The sequence below is a fragment of the Channa argus genome, chromosome 16, assembly GCF_033026475.1.
Source record: "Channa argus isolate prfri chromosome 16, Channa argus male v1.0, whole genome shotgun sequence".
In the NCBI taxonomy this organism is placed as follows: domain Eukaryota; kingdom Metazoa; phylum Chordata; class Actinopteri; order Anabantiformes; family Channidae; genus Channa; species Channa argus.
This window is the reverse complement of record NC_090212.1, coordinates 8,411,907-8,435,195: the sequence shown is the minus strand read 5'-3', so window position 1 is coordinate 8,435,195 and position 23,289 is coordinate 8,411,907. Positions and strand designations below refer to the sequence as shown.

Sequence of the window (23,289 nt, the reverse complement as noted above, 5' to 3'; positions counted from 1 at the left end):
TGTCCAGTGCTGTTGCTTTGATAGACAAGAACACTCAGACTCTATATGGGCCATGTTTTACAGTCAGTGCACTTAACCTATTTGTAGGTTTCTATTTACATGCCTCAGTTCACAGAGGATGTTCAGCCCAAGACATAAGAGACTTTGTTGAAAAATAAAGGTAATATAATGTTAAGGAAACCAACTGCAAATCCGAGGCAGCAAATACTCATAATGTTTTCCCCAGTGTTATTAATATGGACACCTATTTCTGCCAGGGGGAAAATTTTAGAGAAGTGACTCATTGTTAATCACAGGGGCTTCAAATTTCTGTTGTATGTTTGATTTGTTATTTTACAGTTCTGACTCACTATCCAATAATTTTACAATACCAATGCTATTATGCTGAGTGACAATTTTATATTTATCTAACTTTAACATTAATTACCTCACAATTACATTTTACTATATTTAATATAATGTTTTAATTTCCAGATCAGAAATGGGCAAGCAGGAGAATGAATGACATGAGCTCTGTCTTTCTTTTTACTATAGTAGTCTCACTTGAGCCCTGATAACCCCAGGTGTTATTCTCACAAATTCATCTCAAACAATAGAATGAATTGAAATGCAAACAGAGTAGTATCACATAATATGTGGCTCCTCCTTTCATTTTAATGGCACCATGGTTTAAATCTAGCATTGTCATTCCAAACCCCTTTTTTACATGCTATTAATCCAAATGGGCCAATGTTTTTAAGAGATACCTTAGAAAAAATGACAAATTAAAAAGTGTCTTTGCATTGTGTCACACTCTTGAAAAAAACTTTGATTGCAACATATAAGATATAGGTTAACTAACATATCCCATACAATTATCAAACATCATAAAATTTACTTTATTTTCTTATAAATATGTAAAAAAGCAATTTAGTCATTGCTAGCAACTGTATTATGGAAATACTCTTCTCTTTGTAATAAAAGGTATATTTTCTCTTTGGCCTGTCCAGCTTTCCTTCATACTGGCCAACATAAATAAGTAAATGCCTACAGTAAACAGCTCAGATATCCTAAACAAACAGGACTGTTTTATGAAAACCACCATATATTTACACATAAGGAGACCCTTTTATTTATGCTTGTAGCTCTGAACTCAAGTCATGCCAGGCAGTAAAACCTAGCAATGCCAAGAAATATCTGTGACAATAATGCTGACAAGACTGAAAGAGAGGGAGGGGTCCTATCTGCATTACCCCCAACAGGCAAATCTGTCATTGTTATGCAGATCGGATTCAGTGAGGCTTTTTTCCACTTGACTGTATTTGATGCGTAAAGAGGTAGATCATTATTTACATCTGTAAAGAGTCATAGCAACATACCATGTTTAGCATGTATGCCCCAAATTTGGCTCACTCTGCAAGCCATTTCTGCACAACTTGACCCTAATACATTTTCCTTCTTTGTGTCTGCTGTATAAATAATTCAGGAAATGATTGTGGTGAAAAGTGAAGGGAATGTTTGAGTCTAATAACCAGGATGCCAAACTAGGGTTAGCATTGGAACTTCAGTTTCTTGTGCCTTCATCTCCAAAGATGTTTTTGGGTCACATTGGTTTCAACAGAGATTGTGAGGATGAGGATTCCACCCTCTACAGAAATAGCCTCACACTGTGCCCCCCCCCCCAACCCTTCACTCACAGACACACACACAGAAACAACAATCCCTCCCACCATCTGCCATCCACGACCCCATCATTGCATGGATAATGCATTTGAACAGTGGCACCCTCATGTTATCATGTTGCCCATGTAAAGGGGACTAGAGGGAGAGAGGTGGATGAAACATATCCCAGGTGATGAGGTGTAGAGGAGCTATCCTTTCCTCACAGTCACTGGACACCGGCTTAAAAACAAAGACACATGCACAAACTGCTATCAATTGTTTTGCAGCCCATTGAGGGAGTGGGAGGAGGCAGAGAAAGAGGGAAGTGATAAAGAGAAAGGGAGAGAGAGGAGGAGGAAAAGGAGAGAGAGAGAACGAACGAGGTGGCAGCGCGTGCGTGCATGTGTGTGTGAGACAAGAGCAAACGAGAGAAGGAAAGGAAAAGAGGGGGGATGGAAGGAGCTGTTTGGGGATGTGATATTCTCTCCTCGTGGATGGTGCCTTTCCTCTTCATGGCTTTTTCTCTTCTTTGTACGGTCACCCTGTCATCCCTCGGAGCAGGCAGCCGTACACAGACCAGCACTCAGCCACGGAACAGGGGCTGAATCAGCCCCAACAAAGAACCTTTGAGATGGCACTGTGTGCTTCTGCCTGGAGGGAGGAACGCATCAGGCTTTCCCAGGCAAGCGGCAGCCTGCAGTGTGCGCTTGCTTGAGAGCCGACCCTCCTCATCGTTGTGTGTAGGAAAGAGGGAGCGCGTATGTCTGTGTGGATGTGAGTAAGCGCTGTACAATAGTGTATGTGAGTGTGTATGTGCGCACTCTTGCTTCCAATTCTTCCTGAAGGAGATAGGCTTTCCTCTTCACTGGACGGTAAGGTAAGGGGGATGACTTCTTTTTTTTTTTTTTTTTGTTAGTTTTTTAATCTATCTCTCCAAAGCACTATTTTGTCTTTCCATGGCAAGGATAGTAGGGAAAAGAAGGGAATAAGGTGGGGGAGAAAAAAGGAAAAGGGGCTTAACGTCATTGATAAAGAGCAGGCTAGTGTGTGCCTTCGGTAGACATCAGCTTTGGTAGAGGAAGAGAAGAAGGAGGTGGAGAGGCTGTGAGCAGAATGCAGTGTAGCCAGGTGCTGATGTTGGGGTGAAGGACCGGAAAATAAAGACTGAGAGGGTTGCTGGATGTATTCAGTGATGGACTGCATCTTAAAAGAAGAGTGTTCACCTTCTGTTCACTCCTCCGCCTCTAAATCCCCACATCCTCTGTCTCTGTCTACCTCTATTTCACGAAAAAGGATGCAACAACCGCTTAGAATCCTGTCTGTGTCACGATGGATCACACTTGGCAAATACAGACTGTTCCATTGCCTGGACAGAAGCTCCCTGTTTTTACCATTGTGTATCCAAATGTGTGCATGCCTGTGTGTGTGTGTGTGTGTAGGCTAAGCTCTCAGGTGATTTCTCTACCGGTGCATAAGGATTTGAGCTACTGCTGTACATACACACTCCAGTAGATGGACGGTGTGTGAAAACACGCAGAGGAGAGGCAAAAGACATATGACATTTTCATGTGTAAATTGTTATATTTATAAAACCTATTGTGGGAAAGCTTGCATGAATTTGGGAGACACTTAATTTGAAACAAAGAATCTGCTCAGTATTGTGTAAACAGTTTTTAAGTCGCTCTATTTGTCTCTCTATTAGATACTAAATCTCCAGTCAAAATCAATGTAAGGCTAAGGTGTTTTGAAGAAGTGTATAGATTTTAGTCCAGTTGCAGTCATTCTCTTTGGCAGCATCACGACATTCGTGCACTTCAGAGAAAAAACTATGCTTGACCTCTTGTTTGATTCCAACCACGAGCTGCGACACTTGGTGATACCAAAACCAACATTTATGAACGTGAAAGATTCTTATATTCACTGAAGCTCAATTCAATCAGCATTTTTTTTTTAAGTAGTGTGCAGACTGATAATGATGTAACAAGTCTGAAACCACCTTGTGTTTGTGTCTGAGGTTATTCATTGATATTCAAAGAGGGAAAAGGAGAAGGGAAAGAGTAGAGGAGGTGACAGAGAAGGTCTCTTTGGGGTGTGGATACACACATGCACACACAACTGGACATCGGCTTCACTGAGGATGATGTGTACACTTCTTCTGAAGTTATTTTGTGGTCTCAAGTCACCCATCTTGCTTTTAAGCTTGCTCAGGCTGCAGCACGGACTCTTGCTCATGAAAGAACAGGAAGGAATAAAAACCTTTAACACAAATATGAACCCAACACACAGGAGTGGTTGATCCACCACTGGGACGTGCCTCACTGTACTCATGGAAGTTTTTTTTTAGAAATACCTGTGTTAGCCAAATGACGGGACAGTGTACAGTGCTATCACCAGTCGTGAGGCGTCAAGGGCTTTTAAGATTAAAACAGTTCAAATTAGGACAGCTTGCCATGAGTCCCCTCTCCACGCTGAAACAGCACCCCATGCTGGGTGAGAGAGGCGGCAAAGTCAGTGTAGATTGATACCACAAAGCAATCAGAGGTTAAAAATGGTTGGTGCTTTATCTCTTGCAGAGACATGCTGAGGCTAGGGCTGAAAAACTATAAATCAAAGCTTTCATAAGCATGCACACGTACTGTAAAGCTTGCACTGAGGCCCTGGCACATCAATAAATTAGACCCAAGAGAGAAGAGTGGGGCTCACACTATTGGTTAATGCTGATCGGACGCCTCTATCAGCAAAGCATCAAATTGTTTAAAGCACAAAGTAAAAGCCAAGGGGATCTTTAATTAAAGAGATTGTTGGTCAGTGCTGCATTTCCTTACTGTACTGACTGTAGTCTTTTGTATACATATTGTTATACTGCATGGAGACACTATACTTTCTGAGTGTGAGTTTTTGTGATGTGTCATTAGTAGAACATCCCTTTAAAGCCCCGGGACAATGGAAGTGCTGCTTTTACAATGCCACTATGTTAAGGTGTTTGGAGTACAACTATAGGAACTATAGCTTTTACAGTACATTAATGTTAATGCACCTCACTGCATGGTTGAACAAACTAGTTTACTTGTCCATTTTCTCATCTGAGAAAATCTGTGCCAATACGGCAGTTGACAGAATGATGTATTCACTCTGTTGGTGTGACTGTCTTAACCTCACATCCCCTTTATCGTGTTTATTTAAAATAAATTGGGCCAAGATTATGCAGAGAAGTAGTTACAAATTCCGTCATACACAAAATATGTCAGTAATTTTCAAGGCACTGACAGCTTCAAATCCCTTGTTTTAGCATATTTACTATTTTCCTGTTGGTCCTTTCAATTTCTTTTTTTTTCCATCACTAAATCTGACTTCCCACACTCCTTGACCTGACCTTTAATTTCTTTAATTTCTAGTTTCTTCCTGTTAATATTAACAGAAAACTAACCTGCACTCCTGTGCAGATGTCCCTCGTAGAACTGTCCTTTAAAATACACTTTTCAGTCCTGAGGCCAGAACAAAATGACAGACGGGTTCTTTGATTGTTTACTTTCTCAGAATCAGTGCTGTGTGACCAACTTGCTACTTCATGCAGAGGGTTGACTGAAATCCTATACATGATGCATCACTGTGAGTTATGTGACATTTGAAATACCCCAAGACATGTCACTATCAATGAACTCTGTTTGAAAACAGGTCATTTCTACTTAAAGTCCTATGTTACAAGCTAAAATATAAATGCAGATCAACATGGTTTTCCTTTAGTTTTTTCTTCATTTGAATCCTGATGTCCATTGGTACTTTACTTTTCATAATTTATATACTGAAACTAGTCCATAATGTCCACTTAATGTTCCCTTGGGTATGCTTTACACAGTGTCCTTAGCTTTGAGTGGAGCCCCTATCAGACATGCAAATGCACAGAGGACTGGGAAAGTTTTTTTGTTTGTGTTTGTGTGTCCCACATTTTTAGTTACTTACTTTCATATTGGCTAATTTTTGGGTGTAATACAGTTGGTAAGGCAGTCGTCCACGGACCACTGGGTCAGTGTTTCAATCCCTGGTCCCAGCTATATGTCGAAGTGTCTCTGGGCAAGACACTGAACCCCTGACAGCCTTTTCCTATCCCCAGCTGTGCAGTGACTGTCCAAGCCCGGTAGAAATTGGGGAGGGTTGCATCAGGAAGGGCATCGGGTGTAAAAACTGTGCCAAATCAATATGCGGACAATGATCCGCTGTGGCGACCCTGAACTCACGGGATAAGCCGAAAGGACAAAAAAAAAAAAGTATGAGTCTCTTCTAACAGTTGGCAGCATTACTTTGGGCGGCAGTAGCCTAGTAGTGTTAACATGCTGTTGGTCTGCAGGTATTATGTTTATTGTGAAAAACATTTCAGCATGTTAACATGGTAACATTTGCTATAGCACAACACACAAAATATAGCTGAAGGGAATAGAAAGGGCATTAATTTAGGAGTTTTAAATTTTTGGCTTGATGGTGCAAGTTGTTGGATCCACATAATTGTAATCAATCATGAGGAGGCCTATGAGCATGTGTTTTAAATTTCATAACATCTGACATTGATCTGAGGGTTATTAGGAGATTTTACTCTAAAACCTTGTGGTCACACCAGAGGAAAGTCTGTGAATCACCAGCATCATTAGAAATCCTTCTTTTGAGGACATAAAATGTTTCATTTCATTCCCAATTAATAAGATATTTCTGTCTGGACAAAGGTGGTGGACCACTGCTACAGCCATAGAGGCCTTTGCTGAGTGGGTGGCATTAAAGAGGTAGTAGATGCCTGCCGTTCTCCGCTTCTTGGATTCCTGGTACTTTGTTATGCATGATGTATCAGGCCACTAATATAAAATATGCATGGCAGCAACGTACTATTCCATGTCACTGAATGCAGCTTATTACATCACTTGTCATTTCCTATTGACAATTCCTTGTTTTCTGCAGAGGTGACTTCAAAGAGAAAGGAGTCATCAACTTATATCAGAAACACTGCTATTGTACTGTCCGGTCACGTACTTTTTTATGCCCTCAGATGTGCATGTGTGTGTTTTACAAAGCACAAGGATAAGATGACCAACAAAGACCCCTCTTTCTCCCCCCTTGAGAGCCAGTCTCATTACACTCAAAGGGCAAAACGGTCATCATAATGAAGCTGATAGAAGAGCAATTTGCCAGCCTTCCATACAACACTATACAATCCAGAAACAGCAGACATTGTTGCTATGTATGAGACTATAAAGTAGATGTAGCCCCATGTATTTCAGTATAGCTGGATTATGCTTATACATGCAATGGCAAACACAAAAAGAGGATTACCTCATCTCCACTGTCTCCCACCGTCACTCCACTATTTGACATAAATTCTGTACAAAATAAACCCACGTATGGTGCTAGAGAGGAGGGGGAAATGATGTGTCCTAAAATTAGATCAGTGAGGGACTGAAATACTAATCCTGCAAGCACAGTCACCTGCACACTCACTAAATTTCTGCACGCACGCCAACACAAAAAGATAGAAGCAGAAATCAGGGCAAATAAAAAAAAAAAAACATTCAACTGAGCTTGGAGCGCTAAAATTGAGCAAATCCAATGTGTCTCTTATCTCTCTATCCCCTCCCACTCATCCACAACTCCTGCTAGGGGTGATTTCAGCATGAGAGGAAAGCGATCATGCCCTCTCCTCTATCATGTTGTCTGTGAGGAAACGTATGGATTGCATTTCTGCATGGCATCAGAGGCCCAGTCACTCTGTCAGGTGAAGAAGGCTGTGGTTGGATTTTCAGTTGGGATCAAGCAGGGACTATCTGAAGGGAAATAGGGATCTATTTGTATGTTGTTTTACAATTTGCACATTTCATCATCTTTTCTTTTTTTAGATTTGTGTTATTCAGACTTTAAATTTGTTACAAACAGCTGTTTCCACATGTAATTTTCAGTGTGTGACGTTTTATTTCTCAATGGTGGGATTTATGCATTTTGAGGTCATGTATTTGGAGCTATTTCACTTTTTTGCATCTGTGAAGCATTGCAGAGATGGAAACACCTAATGTAGCACAATTCTTACAGTGACCTCATCCTTCTGGCTCTTCACATCCCTGACAGCAGTTGGCTGAGTTTTGTCTCAGCACTTTGATAGATTCCAGACAAGCCACTGCTACATAGGGTCAAGTCCCTGCAGTTTTGAGTGATGTGACCAGAAAGTGTGAATATGTGCTGTGCAAGTAATCTCTGTGCATAATATTATATAGCAATATTATACAGAAACTTAATCAATAGCATATTGTTATGTGTCTGTATAAGACAGTCATGGGCTTGGCAATTTCAGAGAGATTACTTAAGACTACTTGCATGTAATTAAAGCTTGTTAATCAATAATTGCATCAACTTTTTAATTCACTGCAAATAAATCAATAAAGGCTATGTGGGTTTTCCTACTAACTTGCAACATCACAGTGGCTTTGAAATGGAACAGTGGTCAAGAATGAACAGTGAACACTGTGATATGTTCGGTTCTCTGCTGCTTTGAATTGATGAAGCTTGATAAAGTACCATAAAGAGCAGCTGTCCTACTTTTGCTGCTGTCACCCCATTACTGCTGGCAGTGAAGAACTGTAGCAGTTTGTATTTCACTCATGAGTAAATATTGATTGATCTGCTTGTAAAAGGATACATGAGCGCTATGTGTAAATATTTGCTCAGGCAATGCCAACGTCTGCATGGTGAACGAAAAAACGAAAAAAAAAAGAGATCACTATCTTCTGTTTGTGACTTACTTTCTCAGGCATTTGTTGTTTAAAAACCAGCCACAATTTGGTGTTAAAAGCCTTTCGTTGTATGCAGTAAGCCCGCCTCCCTAAAAAATCCAGGTCTGATGATATTCTTGTCCCCAACTCCTCTTTCCCCCCCTCTTGAGATCCCTAGCACCATAATGTCCCTGTCAGACAGAATTAAAGTCCTTCCCAGCATCACATTATGTACATAGGGAGAGCACAGAATGATACACTTATGCAACATTTAACATATTGGCCTTCTGAGTGAATTATCCTTGGAGGGTGACACGTCTCTCCAAGCAGTATTCCCCGCCCCAATTGCTAATGTCAACTTCCTGTAAAAAGGTTTAGTCGATGGGCCTGACCTCCTTTTACCCTCCAGTGATGTGGCAGGGCAAGCGGCATGAGTTAGTCACCAATACAGCTCATAACAGGTGCCGCTAAACACGATTAGAGCCATGCTGTTCTGATGGCGCAGGAGGAGAGAGGAGATGCTGTCAGTGTGATTGCCTGCCGCGCCGTGGACTGTGCAGACCTTATTTTATCAGTCCCACCAATTCACAGTGAATGATAGGAGATTGTATTTGATATTCTTAGGACTCCTGACAGGTCACTGTATTGGCCACATAATCCGGGGCCTTTACATTTAGCTAAAAAAATTGTTGTATTACACAGTTGAGGCTGTATTTAGACACAGTGGTCATACTAATGTTAGTATGCTGATGTTTTGTAGTATTTAGTATTTTCGCTTGCTAACACTTAGTAATGTAGGATTAGCTGTGTTATACAACATTAGGTAAAAAAAAGTGTGGATAATAATTACTGTATTTTTGTATTTTTTGAACTCTGACCATTTCTTTGCTGCTTCTTAATTAACTGTAGCAGTACATACAAAGTAAGTAGTTGGTGCCATTATATTTGCAGGCATTTAGTCAATACATAAAGAACTGGGCAAAGTTTAAACATAATGTCAAAGCTCAGCAGATCAAATGCCAAAATTCATCGCTTGGTCTTAAATGTCTGTACAGAATTTCATGCCAATGCAACCAGTTGTTGCTATGATATTTCAGGCGAGAACAGAAAGGAAGTGGATCGCTAAAGTCATCCAAATACTGCCTCCGGGAACTATGAATGTCTGTACTTTTTAAAAGATATTTTATTAACCCTTTGTCAAAGGAGAGGACAAGGCAGAGGATCACCCAAGTCACTAAAATATATCCTCTAGTAACTTTAAGCATCTGTAATAACATTCACAGCAATCCATCCAATAGTTGTCAGTCTGACCCACCAATTTCTACTTCATAGTGGCAGCAGTGGAAAAGTCACCAAAGTCAGTATGATTTAAAATCCGGCAACCCTGAATGTTGGTAAAGCATTTCATATTAATCCTATAATTATAGAGCTTTTTAACTTTGGACTAAAAGTGATGGACCCACACAACTGACAGATGGGTGTTATCCCTAGAGCCATGGCAAAAGTGTGACTAGCTGGGACATCCTCCATACAATGAGCTACATGAAACAGTATTAATACTAACCAAGAGACTTAAATGTGAGTGATTATCTCATAGTACACATGTGCAGCTTAGGAAATAAGATGTAGTATAATTAATTATTTCCCTACACTTGAATGGAAACTAAAGCTGAAAAGTAGTTAGTGCAGGACCATCCATCCACAGATTAAGATGTTATACCCTCCCTGAACTCAAGGGTACACAAATAGCTAATTAGGATAGGATATGAAATGGTTATGAAGGATAGCCTGACATAGTGTATTTGTGTTTGCATGTATGCGTTTGTGTTCGTGTGTTGTACTCATCCTGGTAAGGCATTGAAAGCCTGTGGGTGCTGGCCAGCACTGCCTCGTGCTCATCAGCAAAAGGGCACTGAGAATGAATAAGCCTTAATTGACCAGATATCCTTCATTGCACATGTGCTTACAAATTCATCTGCTCGCCTTAGAGTGGTTCTCAGAGGCACAAGCTTGTGACAGCTAGCAAAGCAGCATGGGACATATGTATGCCAGACACGAAACATTTCTTTGGAAATATCTGTTGTCAGAATTCATTTGAATACAACCATCAGAGAAGGGTGGTCATTCAGTTGTGAAACCTTTTCGATTCACTTCACCAACATTCACTTATATTTAAAAGTCATGATTACAGTTACTTAAACATGTGCTAAATGTGATGTTGGGTTGTCCATTAAAGGCTGATTATATTTCTCTACAGGGACATTTTGAAGCAGGCAAGCTGCCATCTTCGTGGACCTGAGGATGTTTCGCAAGAAGAAAAAGAAGAGGCCTGAGATATCAGCACCCAAGAACTTTGAGCATCGTGTCCACACCTCATTTGATGCACAGCGTGGCTGCTTCGTGGGCCTGCCGACCCAATGGCAAAGCCTGATAGAAAACCTGCGCAGGCCCAAACCTATGGTGGATCCTTCTAGGATCACAGAGGTCGAGCTGAGGCCAAAGAAGGTACAGCACACTACAGTATGACTAGCGTAACATTCATGCATCGACCGATTACAAAGCCTTGTCATAGGAAAGGTTTAGCTTTAGCCAGTGCATAATGATATGCTCCTTGTTGTATTGATGCAGCATTATCCCTCAGTGCTGCAGAAAAGATCCTGCTGTCACAGAAAATGCCATAATCCTCTGATGACAACATGGAAGGAAGGCTTGCTCCCCTCCCAATTTTTCTGCTTTCTTATCTATCATGGAGCTGAGCTAATGACCCTGCTGTGTACACTGACTGTACAATATTGAATACTCAAAGGGGCAACAAGATTTATTACTCAGTGCACTCAATTAATCAGTCCATGGTGCCTTCCCACAGATGTCAGACAGAATGGATAAAAAGTGTAGGTAGAGCAATAGAAATACCAGTGAGTGATAAAGCCTGCAAGATCTCAGGCTTTCTACACTTCCTGGAGCATACTGTGCTGTTTACGACCCTTCAGAAAAAACCTCCACCTCCAAAGTGTGATTAGTTCTGTGCCATATGCCATGTTCATGTCAGATTTATGGTTTTTAATAGCATTACCCGGATGAATTTACCAAAGGATGCAAAAAAAAAAAAAAAAAAAAAGGGATGCAGAACATATAAGAAAATACTTTCACTGTAGCATCTGCTAGAACAGTTCAGCTCACCACAGCCATTCTGCTCTCTCAGAGAGCCACTACTGTAGGTGAGATGTCATCTGACCTCTACCCCAAGTGCAGATGTGATGGTACTAAACCAGTGAAACAGGAGAGGCTGTTGACTGGCTGTGAACTGAACATAACTCTACTGTGAGACTGTCTAATGAGCCACCATGCACTATTACAGTTAAAACACTCACTATTCTGGCAAGATATCATAGCTTTGCCTGAACATTTTATGAAGGGCAAGTTTAGGCTCTTTGCTTTTGCTTGCCTGCTAACTATGCATACCATTAGAAAGGTCATGCAAGTGATTATCTCTAAAATCTGAATTTTACAGCATTTAAACTGCAGTATACTCTAATTTGAGTGGTCTCTTGAAACATTTGCTTGGTACATTTGTCATTGTATTGTCAGAAATGAAGCCACTTGGGAAACGATTTAAAGTCCCCATCTTTGAAGAATGCCAAAGATGTCCTTTACAGATTCTCATGTATAAATTTAACTTGCCTCTGAGCAATGATTACGTCACCCTAATTATTCCTTTTAGTCTGAAATCTTTCTGTAATCTAATCATGGCACGCTCAATGTGATAAACGCCTCTCCTCTTTCAGACCATTGTGCGTGGGAGCATGATAGGTCACGGGGAATACATCGCAGCCATGATCAATGATATGAGCCGCCTGTCTGTGACCAGTTCTAACTCTTTGAGGAAGAGCAGCCCCTCAGCCAGGAAGAGGGCCCAGTCTCTTGGAAGGCTTGGAGAGGTAAATGAGGGAGACACTTACCAGTATGAGGGCTTGACCCAGGATGATGAAGATGATGAGGATGCAGGTCAGAACCAGTGGAAGGAAAAGGCCCGAAACATCCACAGTGAGACCAATACACCATACTTGGGCATGAAGAAGAGCATCACTCTGCAACCCAATGGGACCTTGCCAAAGGCCAAGTCCACCTATGAAGTTAGTGTCAGCTCCCTTGAGGGGCCTTCGCAACCTGTTCAGTCCCAGAACATCCCAGTGCCAAGTTACGAGGCTCATATGAGTGGTGAAGTGGGCAGCCCTCAGGAGACACTCATATGGAAGCGAGATTGCCAGCTGCCCAGGGGAATGCCACCAAATCAGAGGCCTGTAGCTTGTTTCTACAGCCCAGCTATGACTCTGCAGCAGTCCCATATAGATCAGGGGACAGTTGCCACGGAGCTCCGACCCAACTTACCGATGTACATGCACCCACAGAACAGCCCCGGGAGGCCGTTCTCCTCCTATGACCTGAAAGTAAGAACCTTACAGCAGTTTCTTTGCACATCTTTGCAGGCTTTAAGTGCACTGATAATAAATTATTCATTAAACACACAATATATGCATATTACTGCAAATTCTATGTACTGTACATTCTTATATTTGTACTCAGCATATTTTTGCATGAGCTTTGAATCTATTAAATACATGTTTTTTTTGTCAAGAGATCAACAGGGATCATTTGCATGCTTAGCTTGTGGTAACTTTAGTGAAGCAGCACATTGATTGGTTTTACACTGAAAGTGATTAAAGTTTGAGTTTGAGTGTTTTATTTAACTCCAGCCTTAAAATAATGAATGTGGGTTTAAAGTGCCAGTGAGGTTGTAAAGCTTCAGAGATGGTATGTTTGGCAAAATTTCAACAGGACACTTGTCCACATACAGTAGCAATGTCTTTACATGGGTCATATTAGGTGAAGTGGATGAGGACTTATAGTGAAGGACTTAATTTACATTTACTTTTAAAGACGGTCTTAAACCTTAGGCACACAGCCCATTACCTTCCTACCTCTCTCCAATAACGTCCCTCACCTTATTTCTCTCATCGTGTAGGCAGAGTCGGCAGTGAGGTACCATTCCAGCTTCCTGCCCACTGGCACCAGCAGTCCTCTTGTGGGTGGCATCAGACTCCAGCGGACAGTGCGCTCCTCAGCTAGCTACACCCTAGGCCTGTCTCCTAACATGGGACTGAGGCCCAGTGTACCAGATCCCTACCTGAGACACTCTGGATGCCCTAATCCTCCTTACCCCCGCCAGGACAGCCCTTCCCAGCCTCGACCCTCACCTACAGGCTCACTTGCTACCAGTCCACCCGGCACATGCTCCCCTGCCTTTAGACCACCACAACACCCTTCACCCAGACCACCCCCGGACCCACCCAAGGTGACCCATGAACAGTTCAAAGCAGCTCTGCAAATGGTTGTTGACAAGGGTGATCCACGGTCTTACCTAGAGAACTTTGTGAAGATTGGAGAGGGCTCGACGGGGGTTGTGTGCATTGCTACAGAGAAGCACAGCGGCAGGCAGGTAGCCGTGAAGATGATGGACCTTCGGCGGCAGCAGAGGAGAGAGTTGCTCTTTAATGAGGTACAGTGTATAACTACTTTCAAAGTGATCCCTATGAAACATAACACTATCCACTGGTTAAAGATTTCTGTAACTAATTTGAAAAAGAATCATGTTTTACTTTACTTTAAGCTTTAAGCTTTACTTAAAGTTGCTCCTTAATTACTTTATACATAAAACCTATTCACTCACGATTTGGAGTACTAGCCATCACATGAAAAAAGTACTTTTTTCTGGCTTTGTATAGAGATTGTATGTAGATGTTTACCAGGCCATAATGTTAAACGAAATACACTAGCAATTTAAGTGTTTGATGCATGACCAATGCAAAAATGCAAATGTCACAAGTGCCCCCACATGATCAAAGTGCTAAATTATATTGCAAAAGTACCTCTTTACAATTCTGAGCACATTACTGATAATATATCCTACGATTTTTTTAAATGTGAACATTTTGTGCTGCAGGTGGTAATCATGAGGGATTATCAGCACAGAAATGTGGTGGAGATGTTTAAGTCTGCTCTGGTGGAGGAGGAGCTGTGGGTCATCATGGAGTACCTGCAGGGTGGAGCACTAACTAACATTGTATCTGAAACCAGGTATGAGTATCACCGTGGACATGAGTTTTGCATTCTGTGTGGTTATGATATCATCGTTAATAACAAAATCAACCACAAGGGGGTAGTGTGGTATTGACTGGCAAGTGATCGGTGTTCATCCGAGCGACACAATGACTGTGATTGAGCCTCATCTTGTTTTTCAAGCCTGCTGCTTTTATTCTGGTGGAAATAATACATTGATTACATACCCAAATTAGTGAAATGTTTAGATGCTATGTGTGAGGTCAATTTTGGGTTGAGGTTTTTTATGACGCTATCACAACATTCATAAAATGTGACAATTAAAAACTTTGACTAGAAGCAGAGATTGAATTTGTTTTGTGCTGTCAGTGTATTTTAAATTATTAACAGATGGGTGACCCAATCTCCATAGGGTGACCTCAGGGTTAGATTGCTTGATTCAAAGGGATGAAAAAATGTCCCCTAAGCCAGATAACATACAAAATGAGCCAGCTGTCACAGCCACTGCATATCAAGGACTAACAAAATAATTATATTGAGAGTACAGAAGACAGACAGCTTAGTTTTTTCACATTCTTGTCTGAATAAACTATATATTTCAATTCATTAACATCTTCTGAAGTAAAAAAAAAAATAATTTGTCAATTTAGAAAGTTTCTTTTCCAAATCCTGTTTTTTATGTGGGAGGTGACTGTAACCCTGTAAAGCCTAGCTTGACTTCGATTGCTATTTGAAAATTGTTTTTTTTTTTTTTTTGGTCTCCTGGTTCTTATATCTTTGCATTGCACTTGTAAAATATCAAAACAACATTTTACAAGAAATGGACGTGTTTTGTTAGTCATTCTGATGTGTGGGTTGTTTTAAACCTTGCACTCTTTATCGTTTCCTTTAATGTGCATTGATTCATGGATTTCAACTTTCTTCCACTGTTGATTTGTTGTAGCGTGTAATGAAAAAGTGTAAAATGGTAATGTAAATACTGCTTGTGCAGTGTAAAGTTGTGTATGTATTATGTGCAGGCTGAATGAAGAGCAGATTGCCACAGTGTGTGAAGCTGTTCTGCAAGCCTTGGCCTATCTCCATTCACAGGGGGTCATCCACAGAGACATTAAGAGCGACTCTATACTTCTTACTTTAGATGGAAGGGTATGATGTGTTTTTTTTTTCTTCAGTTATTTTTTCCAACTGCTAAATCTATATTGACATGTTTTCTTTTATCTTTTACAGGTCAAGCTTTCCGACTTTGGCTTCTGTGCTCAGATAAGTAAGGACATTCCTAAGAGGAAGTCACTAGTAGGAACACCCTATTGGATGGCTCCTGAGGTCATTTCCAAATCACCATATGGCACTGAGGTGAGGAGGCACATATTCAAATCCACCCGAGCTGAATCACAGTGGCAACCTCTGCTATAAAATCTTTTGCTTAATTTACCTTTGTGATGGTGCACCAGGTGGATGTTTGGTCAATGGGTATCATGGTGGTGGAAATGGTGGATGGAGAGCCCCCGTACTTCAGTGAAACCCCTGTAGCAGCAATGAAGAGGCTGAGAGATGAGTCAGCTCCTACTGTACGCAATGTCAACCAGGTACGAGTACAGACATGTGGCATTATCTTTATTTTGAAATACTATGCAATGGAATGAGTACCATCTAGAGCACCATCTATTCTGAGCAAACATTGGTCATGCACTGTTGTTTCTTGACATAGTCAGATATACCAGTTCACATGACTGAGTGGACTGCATGGTGCAATAATTGGTTCAGCTGAGAAAAGTAACAAAGTGCATGTACTTATCACTGTGATTACTACAGTTCTACAGGTAATGTACTTAAATATTTCAATTTTATTATACTTTAAACATTCATCTGACAGCTGTGGCTTCAAGTTACTTTACAGATTCAATAAACAGATTTAATAAAATAACATTTTATTAAAACATTAATGTATTATATAGGTTTAGACAAGACTTTTTAACAGTACATTTCTATACATTTTTGAAAGTTTGCTCCATCTTCTGATAAACACAAAAATGCATTAACATTTACAATCATATAATATACTTCATTACAATATATTACTCTGAAAATGGGCTGCATACAGTAACAAGTAATTGAAGGCAAAAATATGTCTTTCCAATTGAATGTCTTTTCAGTAGAAATATTTTCCAAACTTGTCTGCTATGAAATTAAACTCACTAAACAATCTGGCAGCAGTGCAGAGACATTCACATTCACTCCTCTAAAGAGAGAATTTCAAGGATTTCTGCTGTAATAGTAAGTTTTGCAGCTTCTATTTCATTGTTATTTGGTAATTACTAATACCTAAAAGGCTTTGCAAAGTTTGAGGGAGCATATGGTAAAGAACAAAAAGTACAGCGAACCAGGGAGAAGAGCAGTGTTTGTGTGTGTGCATATGCATATATACATATATGTGTGTGTGGTACGCCTGGACACAGTGGCCAATCAGTGTTCCAACACCGCCATGCCACATTTCAAGACCTACTCAAAATAAATAGAACTATGTAATAATTTAGGGTGAAATATATGCATCAATTGTCTTCTGGTATAGATATCCCCTGTTCTGAAAGACTTCCTGGACCGTATGCTGACTCGGGACCCTCTAGAGCGGGCCAGTGCCACTGATCTGTTGGAGCACCCATTCCTGCTGCAGAGCGGTTCACCTCAGTGCCTGGTCCCACTGGTGGAGCAGTACCGCAAGCGCATGTCCCGCTGCTGACCCCTAATGGGTAATAGGTCCCCAACACCGACCTTCAGTGTCTGACCTCTCCAGACCTTGGACGAGGACCAGCACTGGGGTCCATCTCCTCTAGCACCAAAGCCAATGGGCAATCAGCTCCAGAGAAGCAGACCCAGACAGCATGTTGCTGCCAGAATATTGGTGGCTGACAGACATTGCATGGTCTCGGGCATGAGAGAAGCACTTTAGGAGTGAGTTAAAGGCAGCATGCAGTTCCTCACATCTCAACTCGGAAAACTGATTGGCTTTCTGTGACATTTAGTGGGATTCAATACAACATGGAGCATATAAAGTGATAGCAAAAATCAGTATTCCACATAATTACTGTAGGATAAACATAATGAACACATGCTACTCTAAAGATCTTGCATTGTGTTCATAGTGGGCATTATTGCTAGACATGTAAACCTTATAAAACTGGTGTTAGGGTCAAACTACAGTAGCTCATTGTGACTTTGTTAAGGAAGGGTAAAGTTACCTCTGCACACTTACTCTCTATTGTGGAAACTGGACAATCCATTTGGTACACTCTAGACTCTTTACATGGCCAAATGGAGGTACACCTGGCCCAATGTGAATGCTTGAATATGTACCAAACTGGGATGTGAAAGATGATTCTCCTTCATTAGCATAACAAATGGGTGGATAAAAGCCCAGCTGCTACTATTAGGATGTTGGACAACCACCAGTACCGTGTTGCTCTTTTTCATTTTTATTGTTTATTTCCAGGAAGTGTTGTGAGTTTGTTTGTATGATGTGAAGTTACAAATAAGGTTTTATTTCTAAGTATGGACTTGTAACACAAACAGATAATTTAATAATGTAAATAAAAATATTAGGTTACACTATACCTGCTGATTCACACAAAATGTTTTCTTTACTACAATTGTGAGTGTATAGTTGTGCGTGTGTGTCTGTATGTGTGAGGCGATATCTCAGTGTTCGCTTCGGATACAACCCTGCTTGTATTGTGACTGACTTTTTAGAAACCACAAAAGGTTGTGTATGACTGTATTTGCATTTGTTTGCCTAGAAAAAGCACACAGGCCTGGCATGTGATGCTGCAGGATGTCCATCTGCTGAGAAACACTTTGCACATAGTCTTTGTATTCTCACACAGATACATGTTGATATGTTTCATGTATTTCTATCTCTGTGTGGCTCATTCATGAAAAAGAGAATTACACATTTTAATTTTGTATAAATTAATAAATGATGCATATTGAATCTGAATATGTTTTATCCTGCATTTTCCTCCTTCAAAGAAACACACATCCATAAATGCGGGTTGAATATGCTGGTGTTTTAAAGCATTTATTAGGTATTCAGCATAAATCATACAGTGCACAGTCAATTAACATCTTTAAGCAAATATACATACAATATTTTTTTAAACACAGAAACATTAACAAGTAGCGAAAAACATACTATAAATCTTATATATCTGACATAAAAATAATCTATTTCAGTGCCTCACAGACTGCTTATATTAATTTATAAATATTGTAAATTTAAAAAAGCAAAAGTGTAAGCAGGTGTATGCAATTGAACATTAAGCTTTAAATTTCTCATTTTGTATCAACAAACATTGAGAAAAACTAATAAACTGCAACGTAATCGAATATTTATTTTTCTCAGTATATAGAATATTTTACTAAGCAATCAGAGCGCATTGTCAGTATTTTTTTTAATCTTATCACAAGCCACTGTCCTATTCGAGCCACTGTCTATTCGAGCACAGACTGAGAGGAATAGCTTTCAAACTCACACTTCACTCCGCTGATGCTGTCAACACTTTGCTGGCTGTTGACCTGCTGATGTGTGTTAGAGAAGGGGAAGGTTTCTGAGCGGGACATCCGCCCTCTGCCACTTGAAGAGACTGACGAACAGTCTATCACCATCCTCATGAACTCTGGCGCTGTGAATCGACGCAGCAGTCTTGTCCCAAGACCCACTAACCCCGGCGTACGGGTGGGCAACTTCCCTGACTCCATCTCCCCTCTGGTAAACAGCAGTTTGTTTTGTCTGCCGGCCGATCCAAAGCTTTCCCTTTTCTGCTGATCTCTCCTGCTTGATGGAGGTATATCATTAGTCTCTTCCTTCTGCAGTTTGACGTTCTCAAGTGCTCTCATGGGCTGACTCTTGCCATTTAAAAGAGGTTTTGGCACAGAGACAGTTTTGTCTGAATCGTTTGTCAGGCCACGGGTGTTACCTTGACATTCCATCTTGTCTATCAGGCATCTCTCATCTTGCAGTGAGGCTCGCTTTAATTTGCTGGCTGACACGCTTATGTCCTGCACATCTCCCTGATAGGACTGTTTTCTGGTGCCCAAAAGGTCCAGGTTAAATGATTTTGCTTTTCCCCAGAGAGGAAAGCTCTCTGGTGTTTGCACTGGCAGTTCAGTATCCCGACTGACACCTTTCTGGCTTGGCTCAGGCATACAGTTCAGTGTTTTAGTCCCTCTTAGCTCCTTAAGTTGGCAGTTTTGCAGTTGTTTGGCAGTAAATAGAACGCTGCGATCCCCTTCAATTTTCTCTGCCTGAGGAGGCAAAGCCCAGCTGTGCCGATGGTTGTCCTCTTGAGACTGGCTCCTGGGACATTTGGATAAGTGGTTCTGCAGCTCGTTGCCTTCTCCATTCCTTTGCTGTCTCTGAAACACCCTGGGCAATTGGTCTTCAGTATTTGACTGCTTTGAGAACCTCTCCAGAACCTGTCTGGAGAGCCTGTTAGGCAGCCGGCAATCACCTTCACCAGGGGCACCCACATCGGCAAGTGGATCATCTGTGCCAACATTCCTCCTGCATGGAAAGTTCAGAATCTGGACACACTGTTTGTGTCCAAAGAAGTTGGCCACTTCAATGGCTGAGTGACCAGCGTTATTGGTTCTGTCCAGCTTCAGTCCCAGTCTTTTGAATGCGCGAACCAAGAACTCCAGAACCTGGCTGTGCCCAGAATAGGCAGCATACATGAGAGGACTGTTACCCCAGATGTCAGACACATCCGGATCTGCACTGAACTGCACTAAAAGCTTGACAACATCCAGGTGGCCCATTTCACATGCATGGCTCAATGCTGTGCGACCATCCTCATCCTGGCAGTTGACGTCTGCTCCTTTTTCCAGTAGCAGTCGAGTGAACTTGGCCCTGGTCCCGTTGTCTTGCAGGCAGACAGCATACATAAGCGGGGTGCGGCTTTTTTCTGTCTTTGAGTTAATAATGCGTCCATCCAAGGCATCTAGGATGAAACGTGCAAGGTGAACTTTACCCCCATGCATGGCATCAAGAAAGGTCTTGGTGCCAGAGCCCTGGCGTAAATCTTTTGGTCGCATCATTTTCGAATGGCTGCTTGCCGGGCTGAGCCTTGAGGTGAGCCGACGGAGAGAAAAAGGGAAAGAAAGTGTGTAGCTGAAGTTATCTGAGGCTGTCTGTGTTGACAGTGACTGCATTTACCTCAGAGTAAGACTCAGAGTGGAGCTGCCAGTGTTTTTGTACCTCCCTCTCCACATGCCCTCCCCACGTTGCCTAGGCAACAAACGTCTGAGGACCATTACTCAGTGGCAGCATCCATTCAACCCAAGCACTCTCTGCCTGGAGAGAAATGTATGCTATTTGAACAGAATAATTACTCAAGGAGAAAAACATGGCCAGTATTTTTTCATTTGAGGTCCGCACTGTTAACTTAAATGCACTGTTTTTACTCTAGTTTGATACAAATGAAATTAACAAAATCTCACTGCTGGTAGAATAGTCAAAAGCAGTAAAAACAATCCAGTAAGTTCTATTTATATAATAGAAAACATTGTTATCAGGACTCTTAATAAAAGGTGATAAAGGCTATGAGAGTGCTCTTGAAAGGGAACGAGACTTTTTTTTTTTATCCAAGGTGCCTTTTAAATGCTGGCTCTATTCATCCCTCTATGTTTCATACACAAATAATACAGTGCAACAAATTCAAATGCTACCCAATTTTTCAGAGTTTGTCAAGGTTTTTTAAAATTATATTGAGTAAATTCAAGGAAAAGGTATCTATAGATATATCTATATAGATATCTATCTATATTTATATATAGCTATCTCTCTCTCGCTCTCTCTCTCTCTCTCTCTCTCTCTCTCTCTCTATATATATATATATATATATATATATATATATATATATATATATATATAGAAATAGATATCTACCTCCCTCTGTATATAGATATAGATATAGATAAAGATATAGCTCTATAGCTCTATCTATCTATCTATCTATATATATACAGAGAGAGAGAGAGAGAGAGAGAGAGAGAGAGAGAGAGAGAGAGAGAGAGAGAGAGCGCTTCATCAAATGCTCACCGGTTACTTTATATAGCACAGAGCACCATTCATTGAGCTAAACATGGAGGAGATTTATCAACAGACTGACACTTCCTCCTGGGTATCTTTACCCCAGTGAAACATATTCTGTTACTATATATAATAGCTTCAAATTATTGCCTCTTCTTTTTATAACACAGCATGCTCCGTAGGTTAATGTTCTTGTAATGTGAGAGATGCCACTCTAGATTTAGCATCATAATGTGTAGATCTCTGTGTGTCATGGCCTCAGAAATTAAGCTCTGCCATTGTAGAGAATCCAGGAAGTCATTTTAAAAAGGAGGGAAGAAAACTTAATCCAAATAGTAAAATCATATTGCTGATTGAATCAAGCCCACAAAATCTATGGAATATAAAGTTCTGTGTATGAATGTGACTTCATAGCTGTAGTAGCAGCTCTGTGAGGCTGTCCTTAGCTCCACTTTGGATTTGAGTTGAAATAAGCTAAACTAAGATAATGGCAATGCTGATATGCTGATGATATGCTGGTTTAATTATTTTCATCCATTTTTATTTGCTGCTCACAGTACTAGCTGCAGTACATAGTCTAGTACATGTCTAGTACTGCTCATACATTAAAGTAAGGGACAATTTGACATTATAGGCTTTATATGAAAAGTAAAAGGACAGGACTGTCTAAATTAAATTTAAATGCAATCTATCCAGTTATTAAAGTATTTTGCTATGCATTTCAAAAAACATCAGGGATCAGCATTCTCATTATAATTCATCCTCTGGGCACCACGGATGTCTGCATAATATTGCAACGTTTGCTGCAAACGTCACATTCTGCTCTATTCAAATCTTGAGTGAAAGCTGCCAGAGTAGACTGCACTCATTATTATGTTCTTTGGCTGTATGTTTAGTTTAAATCTTCTTCTTTTCCTTTCGGCTGCTCCCTTTCAGGGGTCGCCACAGCGAATCATGTGCCTCCATCTAACTCTATCCTCTGCATCCTCTTCACTCACACCAACTAACTTCATGTCCTCCCTCACTACATCCATAAATCTCCTCTTTGGTCTTCCTCTAGACCTCCTGCCTGGCAGCTCCAACCTCAGCATCCTTCTACCGATATATTCACAGTTTCTCCTCTGAACATGTCCAAACCACCTCAATCTGGCCTCTCTGACTTTATCTCCAAAACATCTAACATGAGCTGTCCTTCTGATGTACTCATTCCTGATCCTGTCCATCCTCGTCACTCCCAAAGAGAACCTCAACATCTTAAGCTCTGCTACCTCCAGCTCTGCCTCCTGTCTTTTCTTCAGTGCCACTGTCTCTAAGCCGAACAACATTGCTGGTCTCACCACCGTCTTGAACACCTTTCCTTTCATTCTCGCTGATACTCTTTTATCACACAACACACCTGACACTTTTCTCCACCCGTTCCAACCTGCCTGCACTCGCCTCTTCACCTCTTTTCCACACTCACCGTTGCTCTGAACCGTTGACCCTAAATACTTAAAGTCCTGCACCTTCTTCACCTCTGCTCCCTGTAACCTCACCGTTCCACCTGGGTCCCTCTCATTCACACACATGTATTCTGTCTTGCTGCGGCTAAGCTTCATTCCTCTGTTTTCCAGAGCAGACCTCCACTTCTCTAGATTTTCCTCCACCTGCTCCCTGCTCTCACTACAAATAACAATGTCATCTGCAAACATCATAGTCCAGGGA

At 41.0% G+C, this 23,289-nt stretch overlaps 2 protein-coding genes across 4 annotated transcripts; one reads left to right on the top strand and one right to left on the bottom strand.

Moving 5' to 3' along the window:
* The first annotated feature begins 1,959 nt into the window (after positions 1–1,959).
* LOC137101777 (serine/threonine-protein kinase PAK 6) lies at positions 1,960–18,492 on the top strand. 3 transcript variants are annotated; one of them, XM_067480593.1, is made up of 9 exons: positions 1,960–2,415; positions 10,642–10,889; positions 12,170–12,832; positions 13,408–13,941; positions 14,386–14,519; positions 15,521–15,647; positions 15,729–15,854; positions 15,953–16,087; positions 17,071–18,492. In XM_067480593.1, exons 2-9 carry the CDS (start codon positions 10,686–10,688, stop codon positions 17,236–17,238), a joined length of 2,091 nt encoding a protein of 696 aa, XP_067336694.1. In that variant the 5' UTR covers positions 1,960–2,415; positions 10,642–10,685; the 3' UTR covers positions 17,239–18,492. The 3 variants fall into 3 exon arrangements, with proteins under 3 accessions (XP_067336694.1, XP_067336693.1, XP_067336692.1); XM_067480592.1 differs by having other exon boundaries at positions 1,960–2,513; XM_067480591.1 differs by having other exon boundaries at positions 1,961–2,518.
* Positions 18,493–18,556: 64 nt separating this feature from the next.
* Positions 18,557–20,740, bottom strand: LOC137101778 (uncharacterized). Its single transcript, XM_067480594.1, has one exon. The coding sequence runs from the start codon at positions 20,703–20,705 to the stop codon at positions 18,987–18,989; it is 1,719 nt and encodes a 572-aa protein (XP_067336695.1). The 5' UTR covers positions 20,706–20,740; the 3' UTR covers positions 18,557–18,986.
* Between the last annotated feature and the right edge of the window lie 2,549 nt (positions 20,741–23,289).

Bases quoted from the DNA above. Each gene is read 5' to 3' on its own strand.
- LOC137101777 (XM_067480593.1), top strand. From the start codon at position 10,686: ATGTTTCGCAAGAAGAAAAAGAAGAGGCCTGAGATATCAGCACCCAAG. The intron at 13,942-14,385 runs GTACAGTGTATA...TTTGTGCTGCAG, and splicing joins GAGAGTTGCTCTTTAATGAG to GTGGTAATCATGAGGGATTA. The intron at 14,520-15,520 runs GTATGAGTATCA...TATTATGTGCAG, and splicing joins AACATTGTATCTGAAACCAG to GCTGAATGAAGAGCAGATTG.
- LOC137101778 (XM_067480594.1), bottom strand. From the start codon at position 20,705: ATGCAGTCACTGTCAACACAGACAGCCTCAGATAACTTCAGCTACACA.